The sequence below is a fragment of the Myotis nattereri genome, assembly GCF_964212035.1.
Source record: "Myotis nattereri genome assembly, chromosome: 3".
Lineage (NCBI taxonomy): Eukaryota > Metazoa > Chordata > Mammalia > Chiroptera > Vespertilionidae > Myotis > Myotis nattereri.
In genome coordinates this window covers 169,363,106-169,382,585 of record NC_138077.1, presented here as the reverse complement: position 1 = coordinate 169,382,585, position 19,480 = coordinate 169,363,106, and the positions used below count along the sequence as shown (strand labels likewise).

Here is a 19,480-nt window from a genome sequence, read left to right as displayed (position 1 = left end):
ATTTGTATCCCATCATGCTTTGCACAAGTCTAAGAAGAGATAGTTAAGGTTTTACTCTTCATTTCTGCTGGGCAAACTTGATCATTGTTCCTTCTCTGAATAGAGCCTAGAGATTTCTACTCCAGTTGTGTTGTTTAATCCTATTTTTAAGTGCATTTCCTGCCAAGCAATGTGAATGTAAGATAAAAAGTAAATTTTGCCTCATAGATGTTTCCTACTAATTTATTGTATGAAATTATTTGTTAGAGGTCACTTTGCTTTTCTTATTTTATTCATAGAAATATACCCTACTAATTATGACTCTTTGAAATTGAGTACAATAACATTTGTATCTTGATAGTCCTAATGCTAAACTTACCAGTTATATATATTTCATAATGCTGCATCTATTTTGTTAACTGTATGAGTTCAGCTGGCATGCTCCTAGAAGATATTAGGATACCACAATTTGTCAACTAGCTATGGTCTTAGCCTATTGCCATTTCTTCATTTCTTCATCCAAGATAAGTATATATCATTTATCTCACAAAAAACTGACCCCAAATATATGAAACACTAAGTTTTGTAGAAATAAAATGATTTTAAAATAAGTTAATATTCTCATGTAATTTGTGAGAATTATATATATCTTGTGGCTCATAAAATAGTATATTGCAAAATTTTGAAAAATTTTAAAAAGAAAGGTAACGTCCTATAACTCATAGAAAATCCACCGTTATTATTTTACATAGGTTATTTAATACTTTTCTATACCTATATTTTTATAGAATTATAATCATTGGGTGTAATTCTATGACTTGCATGTGAACCTTGAATTTTGAATCTTGCTTTCTTATTGAACTTAGCAGCATAAACTTTCGTTTTTGGGTTCCACCTCACAGAGGCACTCAAGATAGTAACTGTGATAAAATATCTGCTATTTGTCTACTTTTGTTAGGTTTCAAGCAGCCTTTGAGTGCAAGCCCTGAAATTTTGCCTACTCCTGCTGCGAGAGTGTTAGAAGAATTCAGCAATTATAAACATTCCTTGCTGTATGCTGAGGAAATTCTTTTTCTTGAACTATGGAATCAAATCCCGGAAAAGCCCGTAGGGCTCTCTCCCTAGAACACTATAAAGGTTAAGTTTCTCCCTCCCCCCACTCTCATATCTATTCTCAGTTTTGTCGCCAACTCCTGCATAATATAGTCAAATTATGTGGTAGAGATTCAACCCTGGTTTCCTGGGTGATGCTACAATGCCACTGATTAGTATTCCTAGTCACACAGCTACCATTTCATTACGCTCTTCATCTATGTATATCTCATGTTCTAGAAGCAGACTTTTCAAATCAGGCATGTATTAAGAGTTTAAATACACAGAGTGAAAAAAAACAGGAGCTTCTTGAGCTAAGCAGCAATGCAGGACATTTTCTATACCAGGATCTTGAGAAATCACCAGGTGGACAAGTGGTTCTTGAAGGATTTGATGGTTTCTACAGCATATCTTTTCCAGTTTAATTCTGCAAACTCAGAATTCTCCATATTCTCTTGAAGACTATCAGATGCCTGAACTTTAAATTTAGGCCTGTTGTAATGGCCTGAGTTTTCCTTTTGAGCTTCCACAACTAGGATGCACCCTTACATTTTGGTAATGTTATTGAGGTTGTTGATCTACACAAAACAAACATCATGAACTGCAGTGTCTCTACCTCAAAATGCCCAGGTGTGTGTGATATAAATCAGGGAATTCTAGCTCTTTCTATCTACTGGCTGTTAAAATTCTCTGCGATGAATACTTGCCCAAGTACCTATTCATGTGTGAGGTTTAAACTAATAGTAAATGAAATTAAGAATTTTTTAATCATGTATATTTTTTTTGTATTGGTGTGCTCCCCCCCTCCCTTTTTGACAATAGTATCAAGGGATCATATTTCTTAAGGTCTAAATCTGCCATGTCTTAGCTATTACCTTGACCAAATGATTTTCCTGATCCTCTGTTCTCTCATTAGAAAAAAAAAGAAAACAATCTCACAGACTTTTATGGAAATCAAATGACATATTGTATGGGGTATAACTGTTAAAGAATAAAAGCCTTTACAAATATACATTTTATCTATATATTTTTTTAAAATATATTTTATTGATTTTTTACAGAGAGGAAGGGAGAGGGATAGAGAGTCAGAAACACTGATGAGAGAGAAACATCGATCAGCTGCCTCCTGCACACCTCCTACTGGGGATGTGCCCACAACTAAGGTACATGCCCTTGACTGGAATCGAACCTGGGACCCTTCAGTCCTCAGACCGACGCTCTATCCACTGAGCCAAACCGGTTAGGGCACAAATATACATTTTATCTATATTCTTAATGATCATTGATTATTTGGGAGCCCAGTTATCACAATTTTCTCTTTTCCCAAATAGCTTTGCACTTATTTCTTGGATTTTTGGATTTTGTGAACCTCTTTTTTCACATATCAGATTGAATTGACTTGTTAAATTGCGATATTTACTTATGCATGTATATTGCGTGCATTCAAATGTTCATTTGGAGAATACAAATTTATATTTGACTCAGGATACCAAACTGTTCATTTTGTGTGTCTTTTTTCCCCTTGTAGGTCTTAAAAATTGTCAGCAAAGCTACCCTGAACAATAGGCATCCTGAGAAGGGAAATTTTTCATCTCTATAATGAAGAAAAGCAGGAGTGTGATGACAGTGACGGCAGATGATGTAAGTTCCAAAAGTCAGAGATTCCATCCACCTTTTCTCTGCTCATTAAAGGAGTCACTCCATAATTCTCTACGAAGGATAGGCAAGGATGTTTAGCACCACCACTTTGTCACTAGGTGTTTCTACGACCCAGACATTATCAGCACCTGCATCCAGTATTCTTCGAGGTGGACAGCAGGAACGCTGCCCTTGCTGCAGCTTGGAGATGGGTTTCACTTGAGCTTTATGGTTTTCATTCCCCAAACCATCAATCTCTGGTGCACGCCCACACCCTAACTCTTAGAAACCCCTCTTGTCACACTGCCTGCATTCTGATGACTTTCTTTCACACTTTTACTGACATACAACTAGCCTTTGAGAGTCACCTCCTATGTTGGGGGTCTTTGACAACTGCTCATTAGAAGTTTGTGATGCATACGTCTTCTGGGTCTTGGTTAGTGTGGTCCTTACAGCAGCAGCAGCATTACCTGGGTGTTTTTTAGAAATGCAGAGTCTCAGCCACACCTCAGAACTACAGATAACACTGTATTTCAACAAGATCCTATGATGACTAGATATGTATAATATGTTTGAGAAACCCTGTCCCACGTCATCTGGAGAAGTCTGTAAACTCACCATCTTCAGAGCCTTGCATCTTGGACACCTAAGATGAAGTATCTCCTTTGTTTTCTATTCATCAGTTCCCCTTTAGAGTATCTTTAATTGTCTAGTCTTTACTCAGTTTATGTTTGTAAGTGAGTTAAAAGTTATATGCCACTAATCAGATTTGCAGAAGGAAGGGAGGGAGGGAGGAAAAGAAAGTAATTTTCTTTGTTCTCTGCAATAGCTCACTTTTTGTTGTTGTTAAACTCCTCTTTCAAAGGTGGGGGAGGGCCTGAAAGTAACTTGAACTTGCAGGTTGATGAAAAATGTTATCTTTTGGGTAAAGGCCCAGTCTTTCAGGATTTCTCCCAGCTCTCATTCTTCCCCTTTAATCACGTGGCATTGGGCAAAGGGGCAGACTTAACAATAATTAGCATTGTGGTAACATATGTGTGATATTGTCCTTGTCCTGCATGGTCCTTTTCTGCTAGTGTTTACTGTTGTCCAGTTGAGGAACAGTTCATTTCCCCAGATCTTTGGTTGTGAAGTCTCTGCCCTTGGTCCAGCGCTGCTTAGGCTTGTGACAGGGGTAGCAGGTGATGGTGCTCTCCGCATGAGCAGTGCAACGTCTCAGTTCACTTAGAGTTTGACCTTCTCCTCCACTTCCTGGGCTCTTTAAATATTCACTGGGGGATCTGGTTGTTTAAAAGATTCAGCCCTGCTTTCTGGTAGCCCTTACCTTTGGGCTCTTCACCTCATGGACTCCTGGTCCCTTTGCCCCAGGATGCAGCAAGTCATTGGCAGGGAAGCAGAGGCTAATTCTCAGCTACCTTCTGCGTCCCTTTATGGCTGTGGGGACTTCTAGGACCTGCAAGTGCAGAAGGAGACTTAGGCGTGCTATGAGGCTCTTGTCCTCCAATACATACTCCTTTGCCATCGCTATTTCTACTTTTTATTGTTAAGGGATCTCATGAGTGTTCTGTTCCCATTACCCATGACCATGTTTTCTTTCTTTGTTTCCCCCTTTCCTGTTGCTTGACCACAAGGGAATGTCCATTAATTTATATTCCATGTTCTCAGTTACAGACAGTGAAAGCTGTGTTTAGAGACATGCATGCTCTGTTCAGGATATCTAAAGGGAAACTTCTGGAATTTAGAAATCCCTTTTCTCTTAAAAAACAACAACTTGGAATTATTCATTAGTACTATTTGTATACTGTGTGCTCCAAGATTCTATTTTCTGGAAGGATAAAACTAAGCAATGCATGCCATCTAAAAGATGGATAACTGCTCTCTCCCTTTCATTGCATCCTCCAATTATAATCCTGATCCTCCCTGAGGTCATGGTTGCTGCAGTCAAAAGATGAGAAGGTTGCATATAAGAATTTAAAAAATTCTTATATGCACTGCACATTCAAAGATGAGGGCCCTGTGGGTCATTTAATGCTTCCAATACTTCCCATTTCTAGTTTCAATAACATTTGCTGGCCTACTATTCAAATTGAATGTGTATGTAAGCACACTATATATCCTTGGAAATACCTAATCCCATTTTCTCACCATGAGTTTAATCATAAAAATTCAAAAATTAGAGCAAGCTCTACAAATGACTGAAATACACTAAACAAAAGACAAACAACAGCAGGAACAATAAAGCCTTGACTACTTAGGCACTGATATGTGGACACTTTAGTGGTCCTGGCATTAAGGTAAGTTTTATTATGGGGATAGGACAAAGAATCCCTTTGGTGTCCCCTTTCTTCCTCCCTCCAAACTTTTCCTACCAATGTGCAGGATTTCACCTTAGCTCTTCTTTTGTGATAACCTTTTGGAATTACATTAGCAAAAATATTGATTTTTAAACAAGGATTAGCCACGAAGATGAGGATGATTCAAAACTGGGTGTTTTCATGAAGGTTATAAAACGTACGTTAAGCCAAAACTGGTTTGGCTCAGTGGATAGAGCGTCGGCCTGCGGACTGAAGGGTCCCAGGTTCGATTCCGGTCAAGGGCATGTACCTGGGTTGTGTGCATATCCCCAGTGGGAGATGTGCAGGAGGCAGCTGATCGATGTTTCTCTCTCATCGATGTTTCTAACTCTCTATCTCTCTCTCCCTTCCTCTCTGTAAAAAAATCAATAAAATATATTAAAAAAAAAAAAAAAAACACGTACGTTAATTTTGGTCAGTGTGATACATTTTAAAATTTGTGATTTCCAAAGGACACATTCAAATGACTGTTCCTTTCCCCAAAATCTGTGATGCGATGAGTGGTGTAGGGTCAACTAGAGTTGTGCTGGTTACAACTCAGTAGTTGAGAATTAATGGAATTAGATTTTTGCCTTTGAAAATATTAGCAGTGTATAAATTAAAAGTATAAATTAGAGAGCTTTAGGAAATTATGAAAAACTCTACATGGGCTAATTAGCATTTGTAAACCACTGTTAGTGTTTCCAGTATTTAACTTAATTTCTAAAAAGCTTTTTTCCATTATGATCATTTGTGGTAATGTATTTTCATCATTGGCTAAGATTTTTTCAAACACATTCCTTTAACTCAACGTATGACTTTAAATCTGTAAATTCAAGCCTGTTGGCAAGTCAGTGGGGGAGATATTTTATGGTAGGTGTGACTTTGTTACTTTTCAAATAACATGTATCAAATAAGTACCTAGTTCATTTGCTATAATATTAAAACCTAGTTGATAATATTCCCATTTTCTAAAAGAGAAAAAAATATCCAATTTATTGGGAGACTATGATTGTTGGTATTTAACTTAATTATATACCTGTTTCTGTTCTCTGGTACAGCATTTCTTGCATAGGAGGGAAAGTATAGTCTTAAGACTTTGCTTTCCAGATAATCAGTACTTTCTTTACATGCAAATTTGGAGGTAGACTGATTTATAGTTATGAGTTCTGAATTTTAGTTTGTTTTTTAATCTCTCTTTAGGAAGACTTTGAATATTCTGTCTTCTTAACTAGTCTGAATGTTTTTTGAGAAATAAACTTAATTCTTCTACGTTTTCACCTCAGCCTCTTATTTGTAACACACACACACACACACACACACACACACACACGGACACACACGGACACACTAATACAGTAAATGCTAGGTCTACAGTGCATTTAATATAACAACCAGTTGCTGAACAGTAACATGCTGAATACATTCCAGACTATTTCAAACTGCAGGAAATTCTAGATTGTTTTGTTTCTTCCTGTTACTGAAGTGTGTTTCTATGGAATCTCAAATAAATTGTATTCCAAAACCATAATTATATTCCAAGCACAAGAAAATATGATTATATCCCATTTTAGCGGGGCAAGTGAGGCCCCTGCAAATTGTCAGGCCTATTCTTGCCTACATTTCCATCAGCAAAATGTCCTATGCAGATCAGAAAGTATAAATTGCTAGAGTGCAATCTCTATAAGAACATTACTATGCCGTTTTTTGCTGTTGTAGCTTTCTTAAGTAGCACAGTGCAAAACTATAGTAGGTGTGCAACAGATATTTGTTGCATGAACACAGTTGGACCCTTAAACGTGAGTTAATTATTCTCGTATAAGCCAGGATGGGTGGAGGAGTGGGGGCAGGGAAGTTTGTTTGTTTAAACCTCAGGACGTCTAGTCCTAGGTCTCCTAAGTCTACTTGGAAGTGTTAGTAGGAAGTACCTGCTGTTTTTAAAGGCACATACTGATTTGCCGGTGAGAGACCTTGGCCTGATGGTAGGAATTCCATTATTCCCTGTTAAGATAAGAGTACAGAATGACAATTATATCTTTCAAACTCCAAGCTGCTATCAGTGGCCATTTGAGGTGCTGTAACATTTTCTGTCTTTGAGCTGGTTTGAATGGTAAACCAGGCAATAATTCATTTGGGATCCCAACTCCCAACAGTACCAGGAACCACAGTCACCAAAAGATATATAGGAAGAATAAATAACTCTAATCATTGGTGATAGGACAATGCTTTTATCTTCTCACAATAATTTTATTTATGTCAACATTAGGGCAAGTATCAAACATTGCAGTCCAGCTCAGAACTTGATTAATTATACCTCTCTCTCTCTCTCTCTCTCTCTCTCTCTCTCTCTCTCTCTCTCTCTCAGTGCTTATATAATGTGTGCAATAAACACACACACACACACACACACAAATAAAAATAAAAAAAATCTCAATCCTTAGAAGACCTTCTATTGGAACAAAAATAGTAGTCAGCCATAATTTCATAATTATTCCATTTTGCTATCCTATGATAGAAAATATTTTTACTTTAAAACACTAAGCTATAAACTTTATTCTTTAGCCAGGAAAGATTGTTCCTATGTTTTGGAATAGCATTGATTTCCTAATTTTTTTTTTAATTATAAGCTTTCATTTTAGTAAATAAAAGGCAACTACAAAGCAAAAGAAAGAAACATCTCAAAATTTCCCCATAAATGGGAAATATTACTTGCAGTCCTAAAGATCACCAAGAATATGCCACTGATATATTATTCTAAAATTTGAGAATTAACCTCCTCCTCTCTTGTTCTCTCTTAAGCTTTTGACATCAATGTTAGATTCCGATTGTGAGATAATGAATCAGGACTTTGAGTGACAACTTGATCATTTAGTTTCTTATTTTACTCCACTGTGCATCATTTTTAACATTTAATTTTTCTTTTTCTCTCTCTCTTCTTTTTTTCTTCCCCTGTGGATCCTCCAGAATGTTAAAGATTATTTTGAGTGTACCTTGAGTAAATCCTACAGTTCTAGTAACACCCTTGGGATTGACCTCTGGAGAGGGAGACGGTGTTGCTCAGGAAACTTACAGTTACCACCACTGTCCCAAAGGCAGAGTGAAAGGGCCAGGACTCCTGATGGCGATGGCATTTCCAGACCAACCACGCTGCCTTTGACAACACTTCCAAGCATTGCTATTACAACTGTAAGCCAAGAGTGGTGAGTAGCCCCCACATTAAATGCCAATTCTAAGTTTTATTTTCCAACTACTCCAAATACAAGTTCCTCTTGTTAAAATATTAGTTATCTGTGGGAAAACTAAGGCTTTGACATTTTGACAATTTGTTTTCCTTTGGGTAGAAGATGAAACCTTTGTAACAGTAGAGATATTTTCCGCCTACTTAGATTGGAAGGAGCCTATTGAGGAAGAAATGTGGTACTTTTTTTTATTAATGTCAAGGGAAAGCAAAATGACTGCCCATGAAATTTTTACAAAAAGAACTATTGAATGTGTGTGAAAGGTTTTAATTTAATAAATCAATATTATATCAGTTCCAGTCAAGATGGCGGCATAGGTAAATGCGGTACTCGAATCCTCCCACAACCACATTAAAATTATAACTAAACTATAGAACAACCATTATTCAGAGCCACTTGAAATCTATCTAAACCAAAGTCCTGCAACTAAAGATATAAAGAAGCAGCCACATTGATACGGGTAGGAGGAGTGGAGATGCTGAATGGGCTGGTCCCACACCCAAGTGTGATGATAAATATCAGGAAGAATATCTTGCATGTGGAGGTTTCCTAACGAGTGAGGGGTCCCAGACCCATACCGGGCCTCCCAACCCTGGGTTTCAGTGCCAGGAAGAGAAGTCCCCATCACTTCTGACTGTAAAAACCAGTGGGAAGTGTGGCTGAGTGAGATGGAGGGCTTCTGGAGTCCCAAGCAGTTTCTCTTAAGGGGCCTGTCCACAGACTTACTTGGGCACACTCCTTCTGAGTTCCAGCACCACAGCAGAAGCTCAAAAGGCTCCAGGGACTTATGGAAGGAACTGAACTATCTGGCATTAAATCCCCCAAAATGAGGATAGTGTAAATTACACTACCACAACTTCAGATTTACCAATACTCGCATCATGGGGGAAGCCAGAAGGAGAAAAGAGAGAGAGAGAGAGAGAGAGAGAGAGAGAGAGAGAGCAAGAAATATGGTGCTTTTAAAATCACTTTGTTTTTATCACTTATTAAGGACCAGAGCTAAACATATTAAATCATTGTGCAATACTTTTCCAGTAATTCATTAAAATCTGTGATTTGTATGGTGTGCCATAAAGCCTTGCCACATGCTGCGATCTATCTACTACGCTGATGGGTAGTCCAATATGTGCTCACTTAATAATGCAGGCCACCTTCTAATTGATGGTTATTAAATACACTAAGGATTACATCACCAAGACTCCAGGTATCATAGTTATTAGCATGAAGTAGCTCACCAAAGAGTCTCTATGTGATTGAGAAGCCTATTAACACATTCTAGGGACACTGGGCTAAACATTTGAAAAGCACTGACTTACATCTTATGTTTAGCTGAATTAACATTGAAACAGTCATAGCCAATCACTGAGAACTAAAATGAGCATATTTCACCCGTACTGCTTATTCAATCACATAGCTTATATGGTTAGTCTTGATGTATGTTTCTGCACACTCACAGATTTGGAGTCTTAAAGAGTCCACAGACTTATTTTTCAGCATGTTGACAATGGTAACAGTGGTGTCAGTTGTTATAATTGTTATAGTATTGAAACGCTTCACAGCAGTTAGTAAATACCAGTATATGCTTTTTAGAGCTATTTTATTGTCCCTACTACCATCAAAGACTTCCCCAGAACAAATTCCTCACAATCCAACAACAAGAAAAAGTACGACTGGCATAATCAGGAGTCCAGTTTTGACAGGTGTGGTGCTGTATCTGTTAAAATAATACTCCTTGCAAACTTTGAGTTCATTTAACTCAAGGATACTTTGAGAGTTCTGGAATTGTCCCTTCTGTGGAAGTATCAAATCCTAGACTCTGACATTTGGGACATGCTTGTCTATCCGTCTAACTTGAGTATATCTATCTGTACAAAGAGAGCAATTGTTTTCACTCCATAGGCCATTGTGAGAAGTAAATATGCTTATCTCTATAAGGTACCTAGATTAGTTAAAAGCATATGTTAGGTGATCAACAAATGGTTGTTTCTTTCCTCTTGATCATTAGCCAATAAATCCTTCTGGAAATTAGAAACCATGTTTCAAGTATCAGTAGCCTCATGCTAGGTATCAGTAGTTGATAGGGAAATGGAGAATCTAGACATAATCCAGAAACTTTGTATTCTGTAGTCAGACAACACCACATATTAGTAATTCACTCATAATATGTTTGTTTTATTTCAATTACATGGATAATTTTGAAAGTATGAGAATATTCAATCATTGACTATAGTATCTTCCATAACTTATTTTCGTTATTTGTCTTTTGGGATTGTATTCTGGTAATTGCTTTTGTTTTGTTTTTTCCTTTTCACTTTGCCAGTTCTCTTTCCAACTATGTCAAATTAGCTGTTAAATCTACTAAGTTAAATTTTCTGTTTTATTGCATTTTTTAATTTTTAGAGTTTGCATTTATTTACTTGTTAAAGATGCTAGGTAATTTTGTGTAGTTTACTTCTCCCCGCATGTATGTTATTTATTGCTGCATGAGAAATAATTTTAAAACTTAATGGTTTAAAGTAAGAAATAGTTATTATCTCACATTTTCTGTGGATCAGGAATCCAGCTGTGGCTTAGCTAGGTACCTCTGACTGGGTCTCTCATAAAGCTAGAATCAAGTTATTGGCCAGTGTTGCAATTATTTTAAGCTTGGCTAAGTGAGTGGGATATGCTTCTAAGCTCACTCACAAGGTGCTTGCAGCTTGTTGACTGGAAAAATAAGTTTCTTGCCACAATGCCTTTCTATAGGGCTACTCATAATATGGTGGCTCATTTTTCCCAGAGTAAGGGCTGAGAGAGAAAGAGAGATAATAGTCAAAGTATTTTTACAACTGAACCTAGGAAGTGACATTTCATCACATTTACACGTTCTATTCATTAGGTCTAGCCCACACATAAAGAGAGGGACTGTACAAGGGCATGCATACGACGAGGTGGGAACCAATTTAGACGCTGCCTATACATTGTAGATATTTTGAAGGTTTGAAAAATTTTTAAAAACATAGTGACAATAGTTATTTTATCCCTTTGCTCATTTAAATATGATATGATATTTAAGTGAGCAAAGGGTCTGTTTTTTATTATCTGTGTTTTTTGATGGTTCTTATTCATACTTTTTTTGTTAAAAATAATCTACATACAGAAAAGTATGCATATCTTAAGGGTATAACCTGATAAAGTTTTACAAACTGGACGCAAACATATAACCAGCACCCGAACCAAGAAACTGAGCTTTACCAGCACCCACAGGCCATCTTTTATGCCTCTTTCCAGTCACTACTTTTTCATCACTTCTATCCATATTGTTATTTGATTTATTTAAAGTATTCTTAAGGTTCTGAGTTTGGAACTTGATAAAAGCATCTACTGTAAAACAGATTGTACCAATGCATCTTTTCAGAGTGGATAATTCTGCCCATTTGATGTTTTCCCATATAGTACTGGGCTCAATTACTGTGCTGTCTGCTCCCCTTTAATATGCTTCAGTTTTGCTCTGCTTTACTTTAGGGTATTAATTCCACATTTTTGTGGGGTAGATTTATTGTTTTTCAGGGTATGAGCAAAATATAAAGCTTCATCTACAATGAACTGTATCACCAGAAAATTCACCTAGTAGTTATTTTAGTATTCTAAAAATAATGGCCTTTGTCAATCTACATGAATTCAGATTTGTCTACAGTTTTCTCCTTAAGCTCTAATGGATAATGAATTTAGAAAATTCAGTTTGGTGCTGCCCACCTAAGCTTGGTACCAGCAGCTTTAAATTAGAACTGTACTAGTGCTATGTAGAACATGAAGAACTCAGCTGTTTTGCAAAAATTGCAAAAATATTGCATGCTACCAAATGATATGCAAACACTTTTTTCTTTGGAGGACTTTACCTCCAGTAACCTCATCATTTTCTTATAGTGAAGTGCCAAGAAAGTTTCCCTTTTTGCTCTGGTACAGTAACCATTCTGAAATATTCCCAGACTGTGTTCTAAAAAGTCATACTTTGGGGGAAAAAATAATTTACCAGAGCTCCATTCCAGCTAGGGGCAGGACATTTCCTCAACGTTAGCCCCTCTGGCCCGTCTATCTTACCTAAGGGTAGGATGAAGCTAAGAAACACTTGTGACATAGGTCCACTGCAAATCTGAAGTTTAATTATAAAATTATGAAATGCTTCCCCTGAATACCTTACTACCACACCAACAGGGTTTCAAGATAATAAGAGTAGATTAAAGCTTTAAGAGCTTCAGGAGAAACAGACTTTACGTAGGAGTAGTTTCTAGTGAAGGGCAAAGAAAATGGGAGAGCAAAACAAAGATACTAGAGGCATTTGAAACCTCCGGCATCCATAGTGATCACAAACATTTGCAGCCAAACCCTAGCCAGATTAAGATGAAACTTCACACTAATGGCGTTTGCCTTAGTTTCTCTTATCTGATACATCCTATTGCACTTTTAAGAAGAACATTACGCAGAATGATAAAAGGCAAGAAAAAAAGGAGCAAACCAAACATCAGACCCAGATATGACACACATGTTGAAATGATCAGAAATAGGATTTAAAATGACTGATATGTGTAATAAGGGCTCTACTGGAAAAATAAAAACAATCAGAGACCTGGTGGGAATGCAGACTGGTGCAGCCACTGTGGAAAATAGTATGGTGTTTCCTCAAAAAATTAAAAATGGTACTGCCATTTGACCCAGTAATACCACTTCTAGGAATATATCCCAAGAAACCAGAAACACCAATCAGAAAGGATATATGCACCCCTATGTTCATAGCAGCACAATTTACCATAGCTAAGATCTGGAAACAGCCTAAGTGCCCACCAGCAGATGAGTGGATTAGAAAACTGTGGTACATCTACACAATGGAATACTGCGCTGTGGTAAAAAAGAAGGAATTCTTACCATTTACAACAGCATGGATGGAACTGGAGAGCATTAAGCTAAGTAAAATAAGCCAGTCAGAGAAAGAAAAATACCACATGATCTCACTCATTTATGGATAATAAAGAACATTATAAACTGATGAACAAAAATAGATACAGAGGCAGAAAAGCATTGAAAGACTGTCAAATGACAGCGGGGAAGGCTGGGGAGGGTTGGGGGTGGGGGGAGGTAAGAGATCAACAGAAGGACTTGTATGCATGCATATAAGCATAACCAATGGACGCAAGACACTGGGAGGCGGGTGAGGGCATGTGCCGGGGTGGGGGGGGCGTTAGGGGAGGCGGGGCGAAGGTCAATTAGGAAAAAAGAAGGAAACATATGTACTACTATTTGTAATACTTTAAACAATAAAAAAAAGAAAAAAATTGCATTAGAAATAAAAAAACAAAACAAAATGAAAAAACAATCAGAGAGATTAGTAGTGTAAAGCCGAGAGACAAAATCAAAAGGAAATGCTGGAAATGAAACTGTAACAGAAACAATGAGTTCATTAGTAGTCTAGATAAGGCTGAAGAAAGAATAACTGAGATTGAAGTTAGGTGAATGGAACCTTGCCCAACTGAAATGTAAAGAGAAAATAAAACCCTTACACCTAAAACAAACAAAGGAATGCCCAAGAACCATGTGACAATTTCATAAAGTGCAACATATGCATATTTAGAATATCAGAAGTGAACAGAAAATGGCGCAGAAGTAAATATTGAAGTAATGACTGAGAATTTTTTTGAAATTGATGATAGACACTAACCACCAGGAAAGTTAGAGAATACCAATAAGGATAAATACCAAAACATCTATACCTGGGTATATCATGTTCATACTTCAGAAAACCAAAAACAAAAATAAAATCTTGAAAGAAGGCAAAGAATAAAAACCATATGTAGAAAGGAACAAAGATAAGCACTAGAACAAAGTTCTTGTTAGAAACCATGAAAGCAAGAGTTAAGTGGAGTCAATTATTTAAAGTGTTGAAAGAACTCCCACTGCTATCAACCCATAAATTTATAACCAGTAAAACTATTCTTTAATAGTGAAGAAAAAATAAATACTTGTTATACAAATGAAACTTAAGGAAATTTGTCATCAACACTCCTGCCCTGAAAGAAATGATAATAGAAGTTTTTGGGTGAGAAGAAAATTATATATGGTATAAACTTATATCTATATAAAGAATTGTGTAAAAGAAGAAATAAGTAAAGATAAAATAACATTAGTTTTCTTTAATCTTTCTTGACTACACAAAGCATAACTGATTAAAGTAATATAGTAATGAGACAGAAGATGGCGGCGATATAGGCAGACGCGTCCCAGGTCCTGTCCCGGAGCAAATGGAGAGAGCAGCTGAAACGAATAGCATCCACCCCGAATTGGCGAAATTGCTCAGCTGGTGAGACGGTTTGCAGCCAGGAAGAGCAGAACTCCCCCGGAAAGGTAAAAAAAAAAACCAGGGTTGTGGGAAGGAAAGTTTGCCATACCTCTGAGCCCAGAGAGTCGGAGTGAGACCGCGTGGCAGACAGCCGCGTCCCTTGGGACAGGCACAGCCCCTGACGGGGGAAAGGAGAACCGCGGGATTCCTGGCGCCGCCGGGGGAATTGAGAGCTGGGTTCTGTGATCACAGAGGACTGAGCCTAAAGGGGGCAGCCTGAAGAGCTGACCAGACCATGCAGTCCCGGTAGGAGAAGAAGCTTACAGAAACCGAGCCTTTCCCGTTTCCGCGGCCGGCATTTGTTTGTTTGTTTTCACTGAATCCTGTTCATGGGACATTTCGGATACAGACACTCACCTGTGCTGAAGAGAGGGAGAGTGTGCGGAGGAGTGGAATCTGGGGAGAGACTGAAGAGAGAGGGGGGCCGGGAGAGGTGGCAGCGAATTGAGTGCTGAGACACCCCTGGGCCCAGGTCTGGGGCAGCCATTCTCTCCGGAGAGTGAGACTCCTCCCCCCAGCCCCCAGGCAAGGAGCACAGCCACACCCAGATTCCACCCTGTAGGAGATCAAGGATTAAAATAATCTGATCAATCCCTGGGAGTTAACAGGGTCTGGCCTATGGAGGGATTTTCAATCCCAGCAACAACACAGCGCCGGTAACTAACTATTACGCAGCCAGCTCTGGACAGTAAACTTCCACTGGACAGAGAGGCCCTATAGCCTCAGAAGCCAACCCCAGAACACTGCCACCCAGAGGCTGACCCACAAACTGACTCTTTGCTAAACATAAAATAAGGCAGTCTGGGAAACAAATGCGGCTTGCTTTAAAATAAGGACTGTGGTTTACAACACAGAGGAACAGTGTATCGCAGGGAAACCCAACACTCTCCTGAATACCTGGCAGGTCTAAGGTGAGCCACACTGAAGAATAGAAGAACCGAAGGACCTTCACTACTGCAATTCTTTTTTTTTTTTCCTTTTTTTTTTTCTTTTTTCACCTTTTAACTAAGAAACCAATTTTTTTCTTCTTCTTTTTTTTCTTTTCTTTTTTTTTTCTTCTTTTTCCATCACCTCATTTTACCCTTTTAACTACTACCTTCTTATTTTTAACCAGTATTATTACTGCTACCATTTTACCATTTTTTAAAGTGCCATTTTATTTTCTCTTTATTTTATTTTGGGATTAGTGTTCTCATTCTATTTTCATCGTTATATTATTGGTTGTTTCTAGTTTGCATTCATCTCCAGGGAGCTGTTGCTGGAATCTGTTGGGATTAATGGCGGTTCTATAGGAGTATTCTCCTCATATTAAAAGTCTCTTCCCCTCTTCCACTTCATTCTCTCTTTTCACTCTTTTCTTTTCTTTTTTTTTTCTTGTCTTTTCTTTTCTCGCTTTTTTTCCCCCCTCCTTTTTCCCAATTTCATTTTTGCACTCCTTTTTTTGGTCCTTACTTTTCTTTTCTTTTTTCTCTTTTATCTTTTTCCCTTCCATCCTCCTTATCCCCTAATTCTCTTAATTCGGGTGGTCACCTTTATTTGGGGTTATTAATATCGTGAATATATTTGTGTATACTGCCGGGTACGTGGTGCCTTGTTGTGTTGTATTTTGTGCCTTTAAATCAATGCAGCAGATCGAAGCTACAGCAACCTCCAGAGCACCACACCCTCTGCTGAGGAACAGCAGCTGTATGTGAAGCCTCGCCCCACCAGCCAGAAGAGCCACCTCAGCTGTGAACAGCACACACCAGAGGAGCTGCTGCCAACTGAAGAGCAGCTGCTACCGCAACCGCCCGAAGAGCAACCACAGACCAAGGAGTCACTGCCACCAAGGGAGCAACCACTGAACGATTCAACGTCTAGATATGTCAGTGAGATCAAACATGGGTAGACAAAGAAACCCCCAAAGGAAAGAGAAGGAGGACTCTCCAGAAAAGCAGCTAAGTAATACAGAGGCATGCAACATGACAGACAAAGAATTCAGAATAAGGGTCCTAGAGTGCATAAACCGGATGGAGGAAAAAATCGACATCCTCTGCAAGAAGCAAGAAGAAACAGATGAAAAAATCGATAACATATGGAAGAAGCTAGAAGAAACAGATGAAAAAATCAACAACTTAAGTAAGACCCAAGAAGAAATGAAGAGTGATATAGCTGCAATGAAAAACTCCATTGAAAGTATCAACAGTAGACTAGGAGAAGCGGAGGACCGAATTAGTGAATTAGAAGACAAGGAAGCAAAACACACCCAAAATGTACTGCAATTGGAGAAAAAAATTAAAAGACAGGAGGAGAGCCTAAGGGAGCTTTGGGACAACATACGAATAATAGGGGTACCAGAACAACAGAAGGATGAACAAGGATTAGAAAACCTATTAGAAGAAATAATATCAGAAAACTTCCCTGAGGTGGGGAAGAAAAAAGTCACACAAGCCCAGAGAGTCCCAAACAAGGTGAACCCGAAAAGACCCACACCAAGACACATCATAATTACCATGGCAAATGTTCAGGACAAAGAGAGAATCTTACAGGCTGCAAGAGAGAGACAGAAAGTTACATACAAGGGATCTCCCATTAGATTGTCAAATGATTTCTCAACAGAAACACATCAGGCCAGAAAAGAATGGACAGAAATTTACAAAGTGATGCAAAGCAAAGGACTGAATCCAAGAATACTCTATCCAGCAAGGCTATCATTCAAACTTGAAGGGGAAATAAGAAGCTTCACAGACAAAAAAAGGCTAAGGGAGTTTATCACCACCAAGCCAGCAATGCAAGGAATGCTAAAGGGACTGGTATAAAAATAATAAAAAGCTCAGAAAGAAAACAGCCACACACACACAAAAAAGAAATGGCTACAAATAAGTACCTTTCAATAATAACTTTAAACGTAAACGGACTAAATGCTCCAAACAAAAGACATCGAGTGGCTGAATGGATAAAAAAACATGACCCATACATCTGCTGTCTACAAGAAACCCACCTCATTAGAAGGGACTCACACAGACTGAAAGTGAAAGGATGGAAAAATATCTTTCAGGCAAATGGAAAGGAAAAGAAAGCTGGGGTAGCAATACTTATATCGGACAAAATAGACCTCAAAGTGAAGGCCATAACAAGAGATAAGGAAGGCCACTTCATAATACTAAAGGGATCAATTCAACAAGAAGATATAACCCTGGTAAACATATATGCACCCAATGCAGGAGCACCCAAATTCATAAAAAAACTCCTGGAAGATATCAAAGGAGAGATCAACAACAATACAATCATAGTAGGGGACTTTAATACACCACTGACAGCACTGGATAAGTCCTCTAGACAAACAATCAGCAAAGATACAGCAATCCTAAATGACTCACTAGATCAGATGGACTTAATAGACATCTTCAGAACACTTCACCCCAGTGCCACGGAATATACATTCTACTCCAGTGCTCATGACACATATTCAAAAATAGACCATATATTGGGTCACAAGCAAAGTATCCCCAAATTCAAGAAGATTGAAATCATAAAAAGCATCTTCTCAGACCACGATGGCATAATATTAGAAATAAACTACAATAAAAACAACCCAAAATACTCAAACACCTGGAAGCTGAATAGCATGCTATTAAATATTGATTGGATTACCAATGAAATCAAAGAAGAAATTCAAAACATCCTGGAAACTAATGACAATGAAAACACAACAATCCAAAATCTATGGGACACAATGAAAGCAGTCCTGAGAGGGAAGTTTATAGCTCTACAGGCCTATCTCAAAAAACAAGAAAAAATGGTAGTAAATCAGCTAACTCTACAACTCAAAGAATTAGAAAGAGAGCAACAAGAAAACCCCAGAGTGAGCAGAAGGAAGGAGATAATAAAGATTAAAGCAGAAATAAATGACATAGAGACCAAAAAAACAATACAGAAAATCAATGAAACCAAGAGCTGGTTCTTTGAAAGGATAAACAAGATTGACAAACCTCTAGCCAGACTCACCAAGAAGCAAAGAGAGAGGACCCAAATAAACAAAATCAGAAACGATAGAGGCGAAATAACAACAGACCCCACAGAAATACAAATGATTGTTAAAAAATACTATGGTCAGCTCTACTCCAACAAACTAGACAACCTGGAGGAAATGGACAAATTCCTAGAAAAATACAACATTCCAAAACTCAATCAGGAAGAATCTAAAAATCTCAACAGGCCAATAACTATGGAAGAAATTGAAGCAGTCATCAAAAAGCTTCCATCAAACAAAAGCCCAGGACCAGATGGCTTCACAGGGGAGTTTTACCAAACATTCAAGGAAGAACTAAAACCTATCCTCCTCAGACTACTAAAAAAAATTCAAGAGGAAGGAACACTTCCAAGCTCATTCTATGAAGCCAGCATCACCCTAATACCAAAACCAGGTAAAGACAACACAATGAAAGAGAATTACAGGCCAATATCCCTCATGAACATAGATGCCAAAATCCTCAACAAAATCTTAGCAAATCGGATCCAGCAGTACATCAGAAAGATCATACACCATGACCAAGTAGGATTTATCCCAGGGATGCAAGGATGGTACAATATCCGCAAATCAATAAACGTGATACATCACATAAACAAACTGAAAGAAAAAAACCACATGGTCATATCAATTGATGCAGAAAAAGCATTTGACAAAATTCAACACCCATTTTTGATAAAAACTCTCAGCAAGGTGGGAGTAGATGGATCATACCTCAACATAATAAAAGCCATATATGACAGGCCCACAGCCAACATCATACTCAATGGACAAAAACTAACACCATTTCCCCTAAGAACAGGAACAAGACAGGGATGCC

At 38.1% G+C, this 19,480-nt stretch overlaps 1 protein-coding gene across 2 annotated transcripts in view; it reads left to right on the top strand.

Annotated features, from left to right (window-relative positions):
• The window catches only part of PDE4B (phosphodiesterase 4B), a 531,417-nt gene that overhangs the window by 92,031 nt on the left and 419,906 nt on the right, over positions 1-19,480 (top strand). For both annotated transcript variants that reach the window (XM_081087643.1, XM_081087644.1), the window contains exons 2-3: positions 2,600-2,712; positions 8,007-8,242. In XM_081087643.1, the coding sequence (XP_080943769.1) occupies positions 2,671-2,712; positions 8,007-8,242 (278 nt within the window). In that variant the 5' untranslated portion in view covers positions 2,600-2,670. The remainder of the gene's footprint in view (positions 1-2,599; positions 2,713-8,006; positions 8,243-19,480) is intronic.